We start from the raw sequence: 22052 nt of genomic DNA, 5'->3' as shown, positions 1-22052 counted from the left end.
GCGGTCTGCAGCACTTACCTTCTACTGTTGTCAAAATCTCAAGAAAAAACTTTGCTGTAGACTATAACATGCAAATGTGGCAATATCAGTAAAATATATGTCTATGTATTATGGAAACTTGTTACTGACTGTTAGAAGTTTCTGTACAATTTCTCTGGCAGATTACTTTGCCACTGTGTGTTGTTATTAAGACAAAGGCTGATGACAAGGAATGAGGTTTAATGAGACTTAATGAAGTTTATAAAGTGATTTTTCAGGACACCTATGCCTCCACATTAAGAGCTGCCCCAATCACCAAAAACACCAGTATAAAAAGTTTCTCAGAGACCTGATAGCTAACAGACAAGGTAAATGACTATGTGTCATTTGACTGTAACTCAAATCAGGATCTGTATCTCATCAATGTCTTCCTTTTCTGACCATCCTCATCAGTTCTTTCATGACACTGATGCATGAATAAAATGCCACTCTGTACTACAAAATCAATTCACTCCTTGTGTTTTACTGCCGTCTAACCTGGCTATCTTATTTATTGATTATTTCTAGACAAGCTCTTATTTGAACCTCTGCTGTTTTAAAAGCAAAATGACACTAATTAAATTACATGATCCTAAAATTTGCAGTCAACTTCAAAAGACTCCCATAGTGTCAATGCTGACACTTAGTAAATAATAATGTTTTTCACATTGTGAAAAGGGTGGCAAGGCATTTCTTGAATTTGATTTTAAATTCAAGGTAATGAGTAGGATTTACTGCTCATCACTATGCTGCTATTTAGTATGCAATCTGACAATCTGGTCACCTCACCTAATTTTGGATCACTGCAATGTGGGGGTCTTTATGTAAGCTAGTTACCAGCCTATACTAATCTGCTTCTTACCTTTGTTAGAAGTCTACTTTAAGGTGAGAAGAATTGTGCTTGTTTCTCTTTTGATGAAAATGATTAGCTCACCTGAGCTCAGCTGTGGCCATTTACAATGTAGACATCTACATGTCGTCACCACCACCCTCAGAATTTGCTAAAAATCTGAAGTGTCACAAGCTTTGAGGGCACCAAAGAGCCTCACTGGCCCTGCCCAGCCCTAGGGTGGATCCCCATCCATGCACCCTGCCCATAGACCAGGATTCCCACTTCAGCTCAACCCAAGGCCATCAGTCCCCGCCCAAGTGGTGCTGCAGGAGTGCCAGTTCCCAGCCCTGTCTCTGGATAGCCCTATGTTTTAGCCATTCTTCCAGCTCTGGTTGTGTTCCCATCTCTTCCTGATCCTGACTGGACTCACTGGATGGACCTTGAACCTGAATCACCACTTTGCCTAGCCTGGGACTATTGGTCCGTTATCAGCACCCAGCTCTGCTTGCTCTGCTTGGGTGCTGGAAGACGTTGCTCTGTTAGTATAGGTACTGCCAGTGCTGAGGTCACTTATAGTTCTGTTGGACTCCCTTTTAGAGTGAAGTGTCATCCTAAGTTAGAGAGTCGAACTTCTTGTGTCTCTGTCATTCTCTAGTCCATCTTTAATTTTGCTTTCTAAGATCAGATATCTATCTATAAGGTGCTGCTGCTTATGAAAGATCCCACAGTGCTCATAGATAGTGGGTTAAACATCTCCCCCTCTCAAGTATATGCAAACCCAGTTTGGCCACTCTTGCAAGAGATAATAAAAAGTGTTTTTAAAAATACATTAACAACAAAAAAAAGAGCCAGGGAGAATCTCCATCCTTTATTGGATGTGATGGGGAATATTGTCACCTAGGATGACGAAAAGGCTGAGGTACTTAATGCCTTCTTTGCTTCAATGTTTAACAGTCAGACCAGTTATCCTCAAGGTAATCAGCCCCCTGTGCTGGAGGGTGGGGATGGAGACCAGAAGGATTCCCTCATAATCCGGGAAGAAGTAGTTAATGACATGCTATGCCAATTGGATACTCACAAGTCTATGGGACTGGATGAGATCCATCCAAGAATACTGAGGGAGCTGGCAGAGGAACTTGCCAAGCCACTCTCCATCATTTATCAGCAATCCTGGTTAACAGCAGAGATCCCGGAAGACTGGAGGCTTGCCAATGTGATGCTCATCTACAAGAAGGGCCGGAAGGAGGATCTGGGGAACTACAGGCCTATCAGCCTGACCTCGGTGCCTGGCAAGGTTATTAAATGGTTCATCTTGTGGACATTCACATGGCAGGTGCAGGACAACCAGGGGCTCAGGCCCACCCAGCAAGGGTTCATGAAGGGCAGGTCCTGTTTAACCGACCTGATCTCCTTCTATGACCAGGTGACCCCGCCTAGTCGATGAGGGGAAGGCTCTGGATGTCATCTACCTGGAATTTAGTAAAGCCTTTGACACTGTCTCCCACAGCATTCTCCTAGGAAAGCTGGCGGCTCATGGCCTAGACAGGTGCACACTAAGCTGGGTTAAAAACTGGCTGGACAGCTGAGCACAGAGAGTGGTGGTGAATGGAGTTAAATCCAGCTGGTGGCCGGTCACAAGCGGAGTCCCCCAGCGCTCAGCATTGGGACTGGTCTTGTTTAACATCTTTATTGATGATCTGGATGAGGGGATTGAGAGATCCCTCAGTAAGTTTGCAGATGACACTAAATTGGGTGGGAGTGTTGATCAGCTCGAGAGTAGGAAGGCTCTGCAGAGGGATCTGGACAGGCTGCATCGATGGGCTGAGGTCAATGCTATGAGGTTCAACAAGGCCAAGTGCCAGGTCCTACCTTTGGGTCACAACAACCCCATGCAGCACTACAGGCTGGGGGATGAGTGGCTGAAAAGCTCCCCAGCAGAAAAGGACCTGAGGGTGCTGGTCGACAGCCAGCTGAACATGTGCCAGCAGTGTGCCCAGGTGGCCAAGAAGGCCAACAGCATCCTGGCCTGTATCAGAAATATTGTAGCCAGCAGGAGTAGGGAGGTGATCGTGCCCCTGTACTCACCACTGGTGAGGCTGCACCTCAAGTACTGTGTGCAGTTTTGGGCCCCTCTCTACAGGAAAAACATTGAGGTGCTGGAGCGTGTCCAGAGAAGGGCCACAAAGCTGGTGAAGGGTCTGGAGAACAGGTCTGATGAGGAGCGGCTGAGGGAACTGGGGTTGTTCAGCCTGGAGAAGAGGAGGCTGAGGGGAGACCTTATTGCTCTCTACAGCTGTCTGAGAGGAGGTTGTAGTGAGGTGGGGGTCAGTCTCTTCTCCCAGATAACAAGTGATAGGACAAGAGGAAACGGCCTCAAGTTGTGCCAGGGGAGGTTTAGATTGGACATTAGGAAAAATTTCGTTACTGACAGAGTGGTCAGGCATTGGAACAGGCTGCCCAGGGAAGTGATAGAGTCACCATCCCTGGACGTGTTCAAATAAAAGTGTTGATGTGGCACTTGGGACATGGTTTAGTGGGCATGGTAGTATTAGGTCAACAGTTGGACTTGATGATCTCAGAGGTCTCTTCCAACCTAATGATTCTATGATTCTATGGAAAACTGCCCGACAGAAAAGGACCTGGGGGTGCTGGTCAACAGCCATCTGAACATGAGCCGGCAGTGTGCGCAGGTGGCCAAGAAGGCCAACAGCATCCTGGCCTGTATCAGAAATAGTGTGGCCAGCAGGTGTAGGGAGGTGATTGCGCCCCTGTACTCAGCATTGGTGAGACCACACCTTGAGTACTGTGTGCAGTTCTGGGCGCCACAGTATAAGACAGACATTGAGGTGCTGGAGTGGATCCAGAGAAGGGCAACGAAGGTGGTGAAGGGTCTCAGAAACAGGTCTTATGAGAAGTGCCTGAGGGAACTGAGGTTGTTTAGTCTGGAGAAGAGAAGGCTGAGAGGAGGCCTTATTGCTCTCTACAACTACCTAAAAGGAAGTTGTAGTGAGGCCAGTGTTGGTCTCTTCTCCCAAGTAACTAATGACAAGAGAAGACAAAATGGCCTCAAGTTGTGCCAGGGGAGGTTTAGATTGGACATTATGAAAAATTTCTGTACTGACAGAGTGGTCAAGCATTGGAACAAGCTGCCCAGGGAAGTGGTGGAGTCATCATCCCTGGAGGTGTTCAAAAAACGTGTAGATGTGGTGTTTAGGGACATGGTATATGGTGGGCTTGGTAGTGTTAGATTAATGGTTGGACTTGATGACCTTAAAGGTCTTTTCCAACCAAAATGATTCTATGATTTCATGATAAAACCTACATATTTAACTGATGCCATCAGAAAATAGAGAGGTTTGTTTTCCTTGTTTGTATGTGTTACTTTATACACTTTCTTTAATGAGTCTTACTCATCCTTAATGATCATTCAATGACCTTTGAAATATAGTTGCTAGCTACAGCACATCTGCATTGTCTCTGCTTATGTGAGGCCTGTATCATTCTCATATTAATGTGTGCATTTCCTCTGTTCCAGTTGTAGCAAATAAGAACAAAAGCTCATTTCAGATGTTTCAAACGAATTTTCTTTTTGTCATCTAATTCATCCCCCTGCCACTGCACAATTGTTCCCTGCAATGTATTTTTTAAGAGCCCTTTTGATGGATGGTGTCTTCTATTGTAACTTCTGTGCTACTATCATTTATTTCCTTTATTGCAGAAGAAAAGACATTTTATTGGCACACTCTTTTCACTTAGTGTTTTATCTACAAACTTTTTCAAATACAAATTCTTCACAAACTTTTGCTGACGTGCAGATGATTGTCTCAGAGTTCATTTGGGTTGCCCCATCCCCCAATTACCTGTTGCATTGTCTGTTCTAAATTCCATTTCTACACCTTTTGTAGAGTTGTGGTGCACTGAAGTGAATGTCAAAATCCCTGTGAATTTACTGAGAGGATGATTTAATCTTGTTTGCCTTTAGTTCAACAAAGTATTTCTAACTTAGCTTAAGAATACAAATAATTACTTCATGCTTAAATTTAGCAAAGTACAATATAATCTGTGACTGAAGCTGGTGTGTGCTCCACAAATTGTTTAAGCAAGGATCTATACACATTCCTCAACTCCCATCAAATCTCCTCCTTCAAACTACAGGAGAAAAAAAAAAATTAGGTAATTTTTTTTTTTTTTTTAGTCATCTGTGCTGTTGTGTAATAAAAGAGTTAATAAAAACCGGTTTCTTCCTTTGCCACGCTGACACTGATGGATACACGTGAGTGACTTATTTAATGTTATCTCAAGGCCCCTACGAAGAAGAAACCTGAATCAAGTTTTACCAAGTCTAAGACGAGTGTCCTGTTCACTGGACCACTCTACGCTGTAGAAAAATCAGTGTTCAGCATTCAGATCTTACCTCCCTGAAGATTAAACTCATGTCTGCTTAGCAACGTCCTCTAACTCCAGACATAAATTCCTCAGTTGCTTAACATCCCATTAGTAAAACCTTGTTGCCTTTTCTTCTTCTGGCATATACATGGATATGTACACATGACAAACTACCCGGTATATCCAGGTAAGTCCAGGTGGTTTTGAGCTATGTGGTGCAGGGACCCGGGTGCAATATTTGAACAAAGCCCTTCCCACCTCTTGGGCTTGCTGGAGAGATTCGGCAGCATAGAACAGTCCTACGTAACATTGAGAGTGCTCATCTGAGATGTAATCAGCCATGGAATGAATTCATCTCAAACTACAAAAAAGCAGCAATGGAGCTGGGAAATTCCAGTCATTGTCCTTCATTCTCTGTCTTGTATCTCCTTACACTTTTATGTGTAAAAAAGACAAAATTGCTAGGACTTCAGGCAGTGTTTGATTTCTTTCCTAAAAGTGACTATAATCCAGATTCTAACTTAAAACTTCTAGCCAATCATTTTCATAGGCCACAAAGGGTGGGGTTTTTTGAGTGATGACTGATACATGAGTGGCAAAATGAATTCTGAACTTTTTTTTCTTCCTCCAATCTTTGAAGCACAGTTGAAGGAGAGTAGTTAGATCACTACTGTGACTGTGGTGGTATCGTCTTTGGCTTGATCTCCTATTTTTAACTAACTATTATCATTCAATGTAATAATTCTAGCATGCTTCAAAGTATCTTTGAAGAGGGCACTTATGTCACAAACTTAATCCAACATTTATTATTATTTATTGTGGTACTATGAGGCCCAGGCTCTATTATGCAAGACACTTACACAGACAAATTAAACAAAGACAGCCTTATCCTTGAGCACGAAATTCTACATCTTTTTACTGGTCTGAGTATGTTCCCATAGATTACGGCTTGCTTTAATGGCTTTAGCTCATTATTTTAGGAAGTAATATAAATAAATAGAATATAAAACAGCTTGCAGTCTAAAGTCATTCAGTTACACATTGTACTTCCTCAAAACTACTGAAAGTGCTTTTGGCATTACATGACAAGATATAAATTTTATATATGCCCTCCCTCTTCACTGCAGTTAAGAGTGATGACAGCACTCAAAGGATATTGTGAAATACAAACATCTGCATACTGCTAGTTGTTTTTTGGCATTTTAAGCTTGCATTCAATTTTTAATTCATAGTTGTGCAAACTCAGTCTCATCTCTCAATTTTAGCTGCTTTCTTTGTCAAAATACTCTTTAAAGATCTGTGACAATAGTAAGGGTAACAGGGAACACCAGGAAATGTTTTTCTATTGTATTCACTGCCGCGGCTCACTCTTCTATACATCTTTGTGCTATTCTCTACAAGGCAAGTTACCAGACACATATTCCTCATCTGTTGCAATCGAAAAGAAAATGGATTACATCAATGATTTTCAGTTTTAAAAGAGGTTTGTTTTGGCGTTCAGCAGCAGTTTGCAGTAATCCATTCTGCTTCATACTATAGGGCATTGCACACCAACAGACATTTACCACAATCTCAGTCTGGGGATTAATTAAAACATACGCATTCAGGCAATGTTTACACGGTTACTTAACTTTCTCTTACACTTCCAAAGACATCTCTAACCGGCTGGCATTCATGTCATTGAACATGCACAAGTGTAAATTCTGTTTCTTTACTGAGACAGTATTCCTAACTGAGGTCTTGGCACTTAGGCTGTGTAGACATAAAAATGAACTTGAAATTCAGTTAGAATTAGAGATTAGAAAATCTCCCAATCAAACTGCATTCAAACGGAAGTCATGCCAGGCAGGTGGACTTGGTAAACAATTTTCCTGTCATCCAGATCCCCATCTTCACTTTGAAAGGTTTTCCCATCTTGCTGAATCTCACAGGTCTGTCTAGTTTTAACTTCAAACTTTGGATCACTATTTTCTTCTTGTCTATCTAACATAAAAAGACCAAAAATTTCAATATAAAAAAGGTTGTCTGCTTCCACAACCATCTCCCCAAGAACAGATCAAAATTTGTCAGAGGAGGAATAAGATGCCCCTATATAGACATATTACACAGCCATGTAGATCCTTGGATGACCAAGAATGCAAATAGTTTAAGCCTTCCTACAGGTACTCCTCTACCTGCCCGAGACACAATGGGTTCTCACAAACCTTGTACAAATATGTAGCAACTGAATAAGAAAATCTAACAATCAATAGTGGTAAGGGTATATCCGAGGTCAATTTAGCCCACAAAGTGAACAAAAAATGGTTAGGAAAGACCAAGTACAGTTGCCATGAGAACTTTTTCTTGTGTGTCTAGGTAGAGACTGCATTGAGAGGCTCAGCCAAGCACTGAGGTTCACATGTCGATAAGGTACAAACCTGTTACTGACTCTTCCATGACATGGCAATAACACAGATTTATCAAGCTTGACAACATGAACAAATACTTAGTGGGGAATACTCAGGCCATTGTGAATGTAGACAATGTCTTTGTTAGTTATAATCATTTGCCAACATCTTAATTTTGAGGAGTACCTGCTAAGGGAATAATCCTTTGCAGCATTCAAATGATTTATACTTAATTTTCTCACTTGATTACAAGACAACAATTTATAAAGTTTTTCACGTTTAAGCTGTGTTAGAGTCACAGCATTATGTTGACTTTTATATATTTTCTATCTTCAAAATATGAATGCTTCTCTTGGTTACTTATAATTGGATTAAGTGCTTTGAAAGATACGTACTCAAAAATATTCTGTGAAATATTAGTCGTACATTTACTTTTCTTTAGTTCAACCTTTTTTTCCCCCCCCCCCCCCAAAATCAGTATGTCATAACTATTTAATAGCATTGACAGAAATTAAAACACTTCCTAACTGGAGACCTGAAATATTTTGTCATATGAAAGGGAGAAAAAAAGAGGCCTTTGATAACACTCAGGAACTACGGGCATTGTATAATCTATTTAGCATCAAGTTACAAAACCCAGTCAAAGCATTTCTCAGCACCTCTTCTTGATTATTACAGCCTCACTGTGAACACCACCATGTTTTTCTAAGCCGGCGTTTTGTTGCCACTATATAGTCCTGGTGTTTGGAGCTACTTGGCATTCTTGAGATCAACAGAACTTCCAAATGACCTAGCAGGTCTGCTAGGGCAGAGCTGAATGAACTGAAGCAGATGAACAAACAACCTGTATTCTTGTACAATTTTTTGCAATTCCCAGTTGCTTTTCTATCCACTGACTGATTATGTTTCCATTGACCGTGAAACTAAACTGAGACATTTCTGTTCAGTACTTACTCTTGTGCTAAGATAAGCCTATTAATGCACTTTTCTAGATTTTCAGAAGAATAAACCTGTGAACTGTCAAAGTATGATATTCAATAGAATAATTTTAGTTGTAAAAAAGACCCTGTAAATGTTGCTAATTTTGATAAACCCAAATGTCATAATCCAAGTAATCCAAGTATCATAATCCATTTGCATAATGGATTTCACTTTAGTATAATTCATACCTCAAGTATCTCAATGTATTTTCTACTACCAAAGAATGCATCAGACTACTAACCTTTTTTCCATTCTAAAAAGATAAAAATAGAAAATGAAAATCAAAATAATGTACGAAGTCTCAAAGTCTTCTGTCAAAGCTTAAAAGCGACCACTGCAAACAGGACTCCAAAGAGAATTATATGTGCTTTCTATATTTGTTTTTAAAAAAAAAGTCAGCTATTCAAAAACTCAGTTTCATCATGACACAACAGCTATATTTTCTTCTCTCCCTCACTTGCTTGATTCTAGCTTTGGTCTTTTTATGCTGACCAGCTCTGTTAGGATGAATTCTTCCTGATGATATTTAGAGTTTTTTAGCAAATTCCAAGCTTTTATGCCAAAACTTCCCTCTCACAGCACAATTCAAACCATCTTCACTTCTGTGAAATACATGTTTCTCCTCTTACTTACACATAAGCTCATGCCTTCATGACATACACACAAATAGTCCTTACTGTTGAAACTGATCTTCTCTGGGGGGAAAAAAAAAAAAAAAAAAAAGTTCCATTTATCTTTGGCTTTCTTCTAAGTTGTTTTTTGAAAACTGACCTGAACACTCATGGGCTACAGTTGTTTCTGAATCATAAAGATATATACTCTTAGAGCCTCTGGCTACAGCTGAAAATTGGCTTTAGTAGCAACTGCATTCTTTTCAGAATCCAAAAATAATTGTCAACTAGAAATACTACAAGCAATCTACCACTCAGTATTATAGAACTGTATAGATACTGTCAGTATCATCCTCTGTAATAGCAACTCATAACTTTAAACTTTTATATAATACTTCTGAATCAAATTTAAGTTTGAAGACTAGGCTTTAGAAATCAGACAATGGAAACATGATATCATATTGTGCACCTGATGCAGATAAAAAAATGAGAGGAGCTTCCATGCAAAAAGCATTGTTTTAGCTTCTAAGTTAGGTATGCTGCATGAAACAGAGAGGGAAATGCTACAGCAAATTCAATTCTTACACAAATGCTTTAACATCCACAGTCTACATACTGTAGGCAGGAATTGCATTTTCCCTTAATATAACCTAACCATGTCTAGGACAAAAAAGTAACAGCTGATTAAAAGCAAACAGCAATCTAGTTGCAACAAATCCCCATTTGCTAGGCTGAATGTTGGGATAATTTGAGATGAAGAAGAGAAATAAATAAGTGCATGAAAGTGCCTCCATGTCAGCTGTAGGAAAAAGAGTGCACTTAGACCCTAGTGGGACTAAAGGCTTTGCAGTTCTAAGATATTGTGGCCATGAGGAACTAATGAGTCCTAATTTTAATGTTTTCCACAGCATTCTAGAATTGGAGAAAAATGTATTCAAAAGAAAGTCCACAGACTGTTGAGATACTATTTTTAGAGAATTCTAAAATGATTAATTAACAGTGCTGGTTTTTGGAAGATATAAATTATTTAGTTTGGAACTGGAGGGAGGGGGGGAACTTCGTCTGTTCAGAAAAAAAAGAAAAAGGTGTGAATCTACTTAAACTTTCCAAAATGACAATTCTATAAGGAAGGGCTAGAGTATAAAATTACATTTGGTTTGGAATCACCATCAGCACAGTAGATCAAGACATTGTTGAGCTCAAATCATAAAGCTTTGCTGGCTAAGTAGTTTTGCTATCAAGGATATGAACTGACGCTAAGGTAACTATAATGGTTTTAGGGCTGAGATTCAGTCTCCACTTGTCAGTGAACAGGATCAGATGGATGGATCAGAGCTACAGACTGAAAACCTGCCTGTACAACATGCTAAGGCACTGAAAAGAGCCCAAATAATATAATTAAGTTAATCTTGAAGACTCTACTGAGTTTTGAAGACTCTACTCTTCTCACTGAGACAGAAGATGATTGAGAAGCTTGCTTTTGTGATATAATACAATTTAAAAATTAATGTACAACAGACAGATAACAGGTTGCAAATGAAAAATTAGCACACACTTGGTAATGACAACATTATCTTACGGATGGCTAACATTTCCTAATACTAAAAGGGTCAGCCTTTCTTTATTGCACTAGTGCTAATTCTAAGTGCTAAATTATCATGATCTTTATGGGGTTTTTATGGTCTTGTTGACTTTTAATGTGACTGTAGCATGATTTCTAGCTTCCCCTTCCTACTATGAATAGTAGAAACCTATTTTGCTTTAAAATGCCAATGTTGAAGAGGAATGACTGAGTAAGTCTCACAAATGTTTGCATTAGAGTCCCACGATTAGGAGAGCGTGGAGTCAATAAAAATAAATGTATTATATTTATTATTCTGCTGGATATTACTGAACTGCAGCTGAAAAATTATTTTCAACAGATTTATAGGTAAAACTTTGAACAAATTAAAAAAATGTCACAATCTGTAGGAACTTGTTCTGTACTACTTCAGGGATTTTGCTTTTCTACTAAGAGATCATTGAAAGAACTATGACAAAAACTACTAGTGAAATACCAGTCTCAGTTTCAAAAAGCTTTTACATAAACCCATCTACAAAATTTCCCTACCAAGCACAACAAAACAAGAAACAAATTTTAAAAGCTGGATTTTTTCTTCCTTTTACTTTTAGGAAACTCTACATGTCTTAATAAAATATACTTGAAAAATTTAATACATTATGTGTCCTCTGATAGTATGAGACCATATAAGAAACTCTGAAATCAACAGAAAGGTCACTGTTTGTATTGGGAGAAAGGTCACTGTTTGTACTGGGATATAAGCTTTTCTCAGGCTGAGGACATTTACACTAATCATTGGATATATCTGGTTGTGTTCGTTGTCTTTCCAAAGTACTGATCAGAATTTACATTCAGAAGCATGATACAGAGTGCACATCATCCACAGATGCACACTGGCCTCCAGCTTAATGTTGTCCAAGTGCACCCACCCTCCAAGCATCCACTGTTTTCCTCTATAATTATTTCTTCTGTCTTTCATGGCACAGTCTTTTATGGCATACCGACAAGTCATCTGGCTCTTGACAGCCAGGTTTCCAGGGAATTTCTCTGATAAACAAATATTTTGTTTTATTTTCTAGGATTAATAGGATGTTAGAGGCTGCGACACACAGAATATTCTATGTGGGCTGAGCACGCACTAACTACTTCCCTTGAAGAACATTGCCTAAGACAACATATGCCATTTGAATCCGATTTTAAAATTAGGATGAATCAGCTCTATGTTCTGAATGTAACATGTAGAATGCTGCAGGCTCAAATCCAACACTGAACTAAAGATATTTTTGGAAGTGTAATGCTCCAGAAATTGTTAAAGACCCACTTTTTATGTTACTTGGTAAGCTGAAATTAATTTTTGAAAGTTGCAGTGCATTTTTATCTACTCTTTTATGTAGTTGTTGTTATTTATATTTGTTTTGACTACTGCTAACTTTATAAATAGATAAAAAATTATCAGACAGCTGTTCTAATTCAGACTTTTTTTTCTATTTAAGTGTTAGCTGTGGAGTATACAGGAAAAAAATCCATAAGATTTTTCTTTTGTACTGTCACAAGTGCATGACACAGTATCTGACAGCAAGCCATTCAAGATGAAGTTTAAATAATACTGAATTAGCTACTTTAAATGCCTTTGCCTTTATATGATCACTGAAACCTGTCAACCTTTCTCTGTTCACTAAGAACATTACTAATTTAGGTCAGGATATCCTGGATTCAATAGACCAGTATGTTATGGTTGCTATTTTTATATGAAGGAAAAGCACTATGATACGATCACTGATAGTCTGTGTGTATAATGTCAATGTCAAAGGACATTTACCACGCTCTTTCACTGGGGGAATGGCTCTCTGAGACAAAAGTGTTCCTACATCAATTTTACTATGACTAAAGAAGCCTACTCTTTCTAGCCAGAAAGGAATAATTTTTGTGACAATAGGGAAATCTTACTCCTGCAAACATTTATACTTTCTTTCTTATCCTTTCCCATCTGTTCTTGTCTGAGAAAAGCTATAAGGTTGGTACAATGAGATTTGATTAAAAAAAGATATTTCTTTGGAAGAAAACAAAATGTTTCCTTGACAGCAGTTATAGTTACATGGTAGTATCATCTTTCCCTTTGAAGATGCTGTGCAAAAGAAGAAAGTCCTGGATCAGATTTCTATTAAATTTACCTTCCTTTCTATTGTTAAGCAATGCAAGTAAGTAACTATAACTGCTGACATTCTCAGGGTCAATGTGAATCCTTACTAATCTGTAACAGCATCCTTCAAGTCCTTTGTTGACCACAGAGAAGGCAAGTAAACCATAAATGGAAAAAGCTCCTCAGGGAAGCAAGCAAAAGAACAGGAAAAAGCTAGGCAAGGGAATGGGTTCTGCCAACGTGTCTACTGGATATGACAAGCACATCCCATAGTTTCCATATGAAGATAGCATAACATTCATTCACCATATGGCAAAGAACATAACAAAAAAATTTGCTCTCCTATTGCTAAAAAATTAATGAGAAAGAGGGTGGAAACTCACTTATGACGCTTCAGAGAAGGTGTGAATTTGAATTTCTTGTTTACATTAGAAAGTGGAAGCAATATTAAAAGATATCTTTAAAATATCAAATATTTAGAGATATTTCTAATACTTTTTACTTCAGAGAAAGTTGATTTATTTTGTGGATGTCTGAATGATTATGGTTCTTAAATGCTCTAAGAGGATCAAACAGGAAAGGGCTGGCATTTTCAAGTAGAAGTACATTGTCACCACTTACACTCCAAAATATCTCTCACGTACAAATTAATGCATTTCCATCCGCTGGTGACAACCACTACCCTCACACTGAGAACTTGACTGTAGAAAAAAAGTTTTAAGGCAGTATAGAGCTTCATACAGGTTTCCCAGTTTTTGCTACCTACCTACACTCCAACTCCTGCACTCTCTCTCTCAGGACAATATTGTATTCAAAAGTTAGTCCTCATTAAGCATATGAATTCCGTTTACAGTTTTAACTATTAAGACTCAATGTGATATCTATGAAAATGAAGCTAAGAAAGGCACTGTAAATAATGCAAGCCCTCCTAATTAATAAGATAACCCTTATTATCCCTTAAGGCATGCATATCGTAATCCCTTAGAGAGGTAAGGAAAAGTTCAAGGTATTCCTCTTCTTACTTCCATTTCTTCAGAAACAGGTCTTATTTTAATTCCATTTCACAAGAAAGGCTGTACCTGTCCAAACCAGGAGTTGTTACAAAATGGCCCTTCTGAGCAGATTTTTACTGCTTTGTCCTCTCTTTATTATGACTCCAATGCCTTTAGTCAAACTAAACCTGGAGGAACCTCTTTAAAAAAACGTATTCTGTAAATTTATCCTACCTATCCAGTTTAGAAAACTGCATAACAGAAAATATTCATCTCTCACTCTCTTTTTGTTTGTTTTTAACCTGTAACAGCTGAAACCGCAGAAAAGGCTAAATGCATGACTGAGAAGAACCCATCATCCCTAGCCAAAGAATGAAATATGTCTCATGAAATACTGTAGACAGTTGGATGCTGGAGGATGTTGCAACAGGCAGGAATCAGAATAGCTTTAATTCTGTGATACTATAGAAAGAATCCCTGGTTGGTGAATTTGATTGAAATATTTTCAGTAATTGCAGTAGATCACAACAGACAAAAAACTCAGAATAAACACTAATTGAAATGCATCCTCTTTGATAAGTGAGGCAAAGCGGAAAATTTTTATGTAAAGTTTTTCGGTGAACTACTGTCTTTAAAATGCATCATATTTGCATGATAAAATTGTTTGGTTCTATTGTCTAGTGTACTTCAATTTAACTTGCCATAGCAAGTCTCTTTTTCTTTTGTTTACTGAATGACATTTTCCACTGAATAATGAAATCCATTTTGAAACAGAAAAGGTGAAGTGCTGCTAGTAAAGTCACTCTAGCATTTATCAGAAACATTAGTATATTTTTATTAGTAGTACCAAAATACTGTGAAGATTATTATTTCTTTATAGTACAGACTGTATTGCATTACATTTCTCAATGTTTGTTACACAGGATTACAATATATTTCCTCCTTATCAAACGAAAATTTTGTACACAGAGGAGTCTGAAAGATGCAGTAGTTCCATTCAACTGTAGATTTGCTCTGTATCTGATGAATTCTCTCCTTACAATTAAGTTGTCATAGCAATGCATTTTTAATAGTACTGATTTATATGCCAGTAATGTTCTGGAGCCAGAGCTCTTGATAGTTTTTCAGCACTCAATGATGCTAAATTACAACTTTAGCAAATACACAAGTACTGGTCTACTTGCACTAGCAGAGGAACATGTGATCAGACTTAAAATAGGCCAAAGCATAATCTGACACACAACTAACAGAAAGCTACCTAAAACTTTGGGTGGCCCAGCTGAAGAAAATAAAGGGAAATCCTACACTTGATTTGTTTTAATGTAAATGTTTAATGACTAAAACATTATACCTTAATAATAAATGATTTCACCTTACTAAGCAGAAAAAAAGTTGGTTTTTTTTTTTCTTCCAAAGGTGTTGTTTTCATATATTGGTACTTATACGGCACACCAGGCAGCTGTGCAGGATAAGCATTGATAATGGGAAACCATAGTACCTTGCTGACACTGTTTTAGCATGTCTTCCTCTCTGTATTTTTAACAGATCAATTAAATTACACACATTTATAAGGTTTCAAAATAACAGGAAATCATGCTCCAAGGACTAGGACTGTGTGTCTTGGCTGTTTCCAAGGCACTGATAGCAAGTGTCAGCATGCACATATCTGTGAGAGCGAGATGTGAATCATAAGCAAAGAAAATTGTCTGATACTTCATTCCTTTTTTAATTCAGAATGTGAGGAATAATGTGCATTATTTTTTAGTATCAGGCAAAATATAAGTGAATCAAAGAGAGATGAAGAAAAAAATGGTGTTAGCTTATTTTCTGTGGCTGAGAAAGAGAAGGAAAGTAGAAGAGAGATTCTTTTCCTCATGTCTCTCTAGAAAGGATAAGGCTTAAATTTTGAGAAGAGCATTGCATAGCACATATCTTTTAAATGCTCCTTCAAAGGGCTGATGAAGGGGAAAGTATATTGTGAATGCAATAACTGACCTAACTAATATGTCTTAATGAAAATGTGTATTGATTTGGTTCTGAGGAATGCTTAGCCTCTAAATATATAAATGTAAAATGGTAATTGTTCAATCTGAAGCTTCTGACCTTCCCTGAATGATGTGAAAAACACACCTGCTTAAGTCAGACTCTAGAAGCTTGCAAGCCAGGCAAAGGTGTACAAGTACTATACATTTAATATACACTAAATTTACCTGTTTCATATATATAGCCTAAGAGTCAAAAATTAAACCAAAAAAAGTTTTTCAGACTGAAGCTCAGTGGAAATCTAACAATGGCAAAAATAAAGTTACTAAGGGAACTGTGGAGTGGTGGAGGCAACAAGGGACCAAACGGTCAAGCAGAGCTTTCTCTTCGCTCTCACCTCCTGGTATATGCATTTTTCCTTTGGATCAAAGCTAATCCTACACTTTGAATGTCTAGCAAAAAAAGTGGAATATGCAAGCTGAAGCTGATGTACAAACTAAGACTTCCCAGAAAATAAATGCAGTAAAAAACATGAGAACATATGCTCCTTTACCCTTTATTTAGAATAAATTTTACTTAAGTTAATAAATAAATAAATAACACCTTACTTAACAGTTGTAAGCTTTCTCTTCTATGCATTACTGGGTGTTGCTGCTTTGTTCTTTAAAAAAGTGCATCTTTGAAGTTAATAGAAATTACATGTTTAATGAAGGCACCAGCAGCCTATAATGTAGTCTCAGACCAGTTGGACAATTGCATCCTTCTAATAAGGGCCCATCACCAGAGCAGTGTGGAAGATGCTGAAAATGGCTGGGGTTATTCATTTCACACTATCATGGGTTCTTCCGCTAAGCCTCAGTCTAGTGGGAGGCAGAGCTGGTCAGCATTTGTCCCACACATAATTTGGAGGCAGTATGTTTTTACACAACTCAAAGTAGCTGTAGTCAACCCAGTTAACTATCTAGGGAATACAGATCAAGAACAACACAAGTCTTTCCTGGCCTAAAAGATAATTTACAGTACACAGAAAGATACAGCTGTCCCTCAATGACATTTTCTTCAAGAATATCCTAATTTTTCTTAGATAAGGAATATCACCTCTTCATGACTATCCTTAAGAATATTAAGTATCTGCTTCTGGCAGTTCTCTGTGAATGAAGTGCTATTTGCCAGACCACAGTCATTGGCAAGGCGCAACCAAAAAATGAGAGATCCTACAGTCATTTCTGGATACTGGAAAATGTGTGCTCATGGAGGAACGTGGTACTCATTTAGGCCATAAAGCATGTTAGACAGGGAACACATATAGAGTTAGGAATGGTGATCAGTCTATTCCCAAACCCTGAAGACTTATAACCTTGTAAATGACAATAGTAGCATGCTGAGGTTAAGTGAAAGATGAACAATTATCCAGCTTCCTAGTTTGTCTTTAACGAATGTAGCCTCATTCACTTTCTTGGTTGTGAACAGGGAATGAACTGTTGCTACAGGATACTTCTGATTTAGTTCTTTGCTGCTAGGCAAAAGCTCTGCAACATTTTGAATTAAATGTTTGAAATAATTGTTTCTCCAGGAAAAAAAAAAAAAAAAAAAAAAAAAAAAAAGCATTGCATTATATGTATGCTTTACCTGTGTTCATTTTCACATACTCAAATATCACTTAAAAGTAGCAGAAATAGTGACTGTGGATAGACTCTGAGATTAGCTGTAAAGAGCAAGCTGTGATGGAAGGCTAGAAGACAATAATACTCTAACTAGTAATATAATGCACTTCAAACTTATCAGTTCCTTCATATAGGGCTGCTGAGATATCAGAAGAAAAAACAACACATACTCGTTGTTCCACATGAGTACCCACAGGAATGCGGATAGCATCAGGTGTGTCCAGCCATAATGCAAGTATATTTATCTCTATACAACAATAACACATGGGAGAGAGATAAACAGGGGCAAACCTTCAACTGACTGCAACAAATGTCTTTACAAATGTGATTGCATTGTCTAGATGGAAAAGGCATTTTTGAAGATCTGAGACTGGACAAGTAAGAAAGAAGGTGGTGTTGAGCACTCCCAGGGGACTGGTACAAAAGAGAGCAGAGAGGAATATCTGGCTGTTACCTACTCTCACACTACAATGTAGGCTGACAAGGTAGTATATCAAAAACCTTTTGTACTGGTTTTGGTTGGGATAGTTAATTGTATTCATAGCAGCTAGTATGGGGCAATGTTTTGGATTCGTACTGGAAACAGTGTTGATAACACAGGGATGTTTTCCTTATTGCTGAGCAGTGCTTACACAGGGTCAAGGTCTTTTCTGCTCCTCACATGGCCCTGCCAGCAAGGAGGCTGACTGAGGGTGCACAAAAAGCAGGGAAGAGACTCAGACAGGACAGCTGACCCCAGCTGACCAACAGGAGATTGCATGCCACATGACATCATGCTCACCAATAAATGCTGAGGGAAAGAGAGAGGAAGGGGGGAAGCTTGGAGTGATGGTGTTTGTCCTCCCAAGTCACCGCTATGTGTGATGGAGCTCTGCTGTCCTGAAGATGGCTGAACTCCTGCCTGCCGATGGGGAATGGTGAATGAACTCCTTGTTGCTCCTTGTTGCGCTTTGCTGTTGTGTGCAGCTTTTGCTTTACCTATTAAACTGTCTTCATCTCAATCCACAATTTTTCTCACTTTTCCCCTTCTGATTGTCGCCCCCATCCCACCAGGAGGGAGGGAGGGAGTGCTAGGTGAGTCTTAGTTGCCAGCTGGGGATAAACCACAACAACCTTCCATACAAAAATTAGACCAGTGTTATGAAAATGTTATTGTTAGGTTCTGAGTAGACTCTCATCTTTGATTGCCTTGGAGAAAGGATAAAGAGAGAATCACAATCTACATTGTTGCCCCTCAAGTAAATACAATAGACTAGTCCCTCATCATTGCTCCCCTTCATTTCCCATTAAATTTCCCGTCCGTGAATAACAAAGCTGACCCTTTCCTCAGACAAGGGGTACTTCATCTTGCAAAGGTGTATGTTTGAGAAAAACAGCTTCTCTGCCAGCCTGGAGCTCTGCCTATTTCTCTCCTCATCAAGATGCAGAATAATATAATCCTTTCGATGATCATCAAAAGGGTGAAATGATTTTGGATCATCATTTTGAATCTGTAACACTTTGAGTATCAACTGAGATGAGACAAATATGTGTTTGATTTCATTCAGCACAGACATTTTTATAGAAAGGGAAATATGCTTTGGTTGATGTGGAAGTTGCTACCAGAAACAGGGAGCTGTTAGTTAAAAAGGAGCAAAGCAGCAGGAAGTGCTTTTTTCCTTGGCCTACAAAGTGGAATTATATCATTCATAAAAAGCATGAAAAGCGACTCTACAATACTGTATTCATTTATTGGATAATTATTACTTTGACTCAGTAATTCTCCTATACTTTGCTATCCCAATAATAAAAATGGCCAGGCTGACATCATACTTGCAACGTTATTCAGCAAGCCATCCTATTACCTGTACATTTTTAGGAAGATGTAACAGTTAACCTTGACTACTTCAGTCTGTAACAAGGATTGCCTCTCAGGCAACTTATAAAAAAATTAATTTCAAATACCATAGACCTCGGTATTGTGTTGATATGTAACATTAATGCATAGGAACAAACTAACATCAAACAGTAAAATGGTGAATAGGAGTGTTCTAGCAAAAAGAAAAGTGAAAAAGAAGGAATAAGGCTAGATATTTTAAACAATTTATTTGCTACTATAGCCGAAGGCTTTTTCCTGACTCTTCTCAAGCTGCAATAAAAATTATATGAAATATTTAAAATGTGAACAGGCAAGTTTACTTACTGTTTCCTGGGTGCCAGCGCACTGCATTTAAATATGCATTACAGTAATGGAAGAGAAACTCATGCTTGGATCGGGTAACTTTTCCTTGAAGTAAGGGCATCAGATCATGTCCATCAATAATTCTGAGTAAGAAAGCATTTCAAATCAGAAGAATAACCCAAACCTTACTTTACTGAGAAGATATTATAATTCTGCATTTCCACTACGTAAAAAAATAAATCTGAATGGCCACCTCCACTTGGTCAATTCTGAGAAAAACCTTCAGGTGCTCTTCTCCTTTGATTTTTACATTATTTAAGGAAACATTAATTTTACATTTTGGCATTAGGAATGGTTGTTTCCTCAATCCATTTTTATCTTTTTTATTGTTTTTTTTGAGAAAGTGACCAGACATATATGAATAAATTGCTACAACACAGTCCTCCCTGTATACCTGCTCAAGCTGTTTAGAAGTAGTCTGGCCAAAGTAACCCTAAATCAAGAGAAATATATGCTACGCTGTGTTAGCATTCCCAGAAGTAGTGGTAAGAACACTGTCCAGCAAATTATATATGCCAGAATTTAAGACAGAAGTAGTCATTTCAAGTTGAAAATGAACTATGTTTAAATATGTGTTTATCAACCACACACACACACTCAGAGATAGATACATATATGTAAATTCTCTAAACGCTGCTGGGCAATTTTGACCATATTTCGAAAGAGTCAGTCAATTTACATCAAAATGGAGTTATAAAATAAGGAAGGCATTTAAATGTTTCCATAAATTAAGCCTTTGAATTGCTGGAATCGGCTGTCAAGGGAGAACAACCTGCATTTTTGACCTGGTGTGAATTACAAACTTTACAAGAAGTTTTACAGGAAATTACTTTTTGCTGATATGCAGATCAGCGGGTAATTATTTTTCAAGCATTTTGAGCAACATCTCATAAAAACTTTTCTGAAACTTTAAAAAAGTTTAAAAATATCTATGTTAATTTTCATTACCATGTAAAACCCTTTTCACATTAGTGTAACTACTACAAGACAGGTACTAACTTCATTTTTTTAAGCCATGAGCTATGTATGACTATGAATTCTTGGCAGCAATTGTATCCAACAGCACCATTCTGCATAAGACTCTTATCAAAGGATGGGCAGGAAAACACCTTGGAATTCCTAAAGCTGTGTTATCCAGTAACTCTGCTTTCTGGGTGCATATCTGTCTTTCCCACTTTCAATTTCTCATGTTTTCTTGCCTGAGTAATGCACTCTTGTCTCGCCCCTGCAGGTTTGCTCACTATGAAGCTGAGAGCAGGACAGATGCATGCCTATTGTACACTTTCTGTTCTACAGCTTCTTGATGGGGAAAGGGTGTCTTCAGTAATATGTCTCCAGCACTCTTGCATTCCCACAACTGCTAGTTTCAGGAGGATATATGAGACTTTTCTTTCTGATGACTTATTTTTCTTCCTTAACTAGGAGCACATCCTCCTTTCTTTTTTAACCTGCTCCCTCCCAGTGACTGAATCCTAATCATAGTATGTCTCTTATTTCTCAGGAATAATTCAGTGGAATTATAGGAATCCAGCTGCTGGATCAAAAATGTTTCAAGCTCGTCCATGACCTACCATGAAGCAGTAATTATGGCATCTAGACTACACAGAATAATCAGAGTAGAGCAACTTGCAAGTGGAAGTTGAACAAGTATATTGGGATTTCTCTCAGAGAGATCAAAATAAAACATTGGTGCTTAGTCTTCACTCAAACGATTGAAAACAAAGTGCATAAGACCTGCCCGCATTAAGAACAATCATCTGAACTGCTTAGGTTCGACAGAGTTACTGCTTCTAGAGGATCTCTCAGGACCAGCCTGACTAATTTTTCATGTCTTACACATGTCCTGCCCTGCTATTTTCTTCAAGCACTCAATGAATCTTCATTAGCAGAGTGTCTCTGCTCACCACTGGTTTTCCTCACATAGGTTCTAGATGCTTTGCGCTCAAAACCTGTTTGTGTATGGTAGGTGTGTTCAAAGCATATGGACATCAGCAGGTTTCTCCACTTACTGGATTTGGATGGCAACAGAGTTTAGGTGGAAGCACCTTGCTGCTGAGACTGGGTAGCTCCTGAGCAAGATAAAGCACAGGGATGTAGGAGTGTCAGTAAAGCATCTTATGAATTTTAGAAGTCCAGTGGGTTTTCTTACCAGGCTGCAAAACTCGGTAAAGGATTATTTTCACTAACTTGGTAGAGAACAAAAAAATCCGTGAAAAAAGCTTAGCTGGCTTTTTGATGTGTCTTGTTATACTAAGCAGACTGAGGTTGAGCTTGGA

At 38.3% G+C, this 22052-nt stretch overlaps 1 protein-coding gene across 1 annotated transcript in view; it reads right to left on the bottom strand.

Moving 5' to 3' along the window:
• Window positions 1–22052, bottom strand: part of STS (steroid sulfatase) — a 95771-nt gene that overhangs the window by 13547 nt on the left and 60172 nt on the right. The window contains exon 8 of the mRNA XM_086481655.1: window positions 19738–19859. Coding sequence (XP_086337781.1) covers window positions 19738–19859 — 122 coding nt within the window. The remainder of the gene's footprint in view (window positions 1–19737; window positions 19860–22052) is intronic.

Source organism: Leptosomus discolor, chromosome 1 (assembly GCF_034619465.1).
Source record: "Leptosomus discolor isolate bLepDis1 chromosome 1, bLepDis1.hap2, whole genome shotgun sequence".
Classification (NCBI taxonomy): Eukaryota; Metazoa; Chordata; class Aves; order Leptosomiformes; family Leptosomidae; genus Leptosomus; species Leptosomus discolor.
Note: the sequence above shows the minus strand (reverse complement) of the source record. Positions and strands in the feature narration are given on the sequence as shown.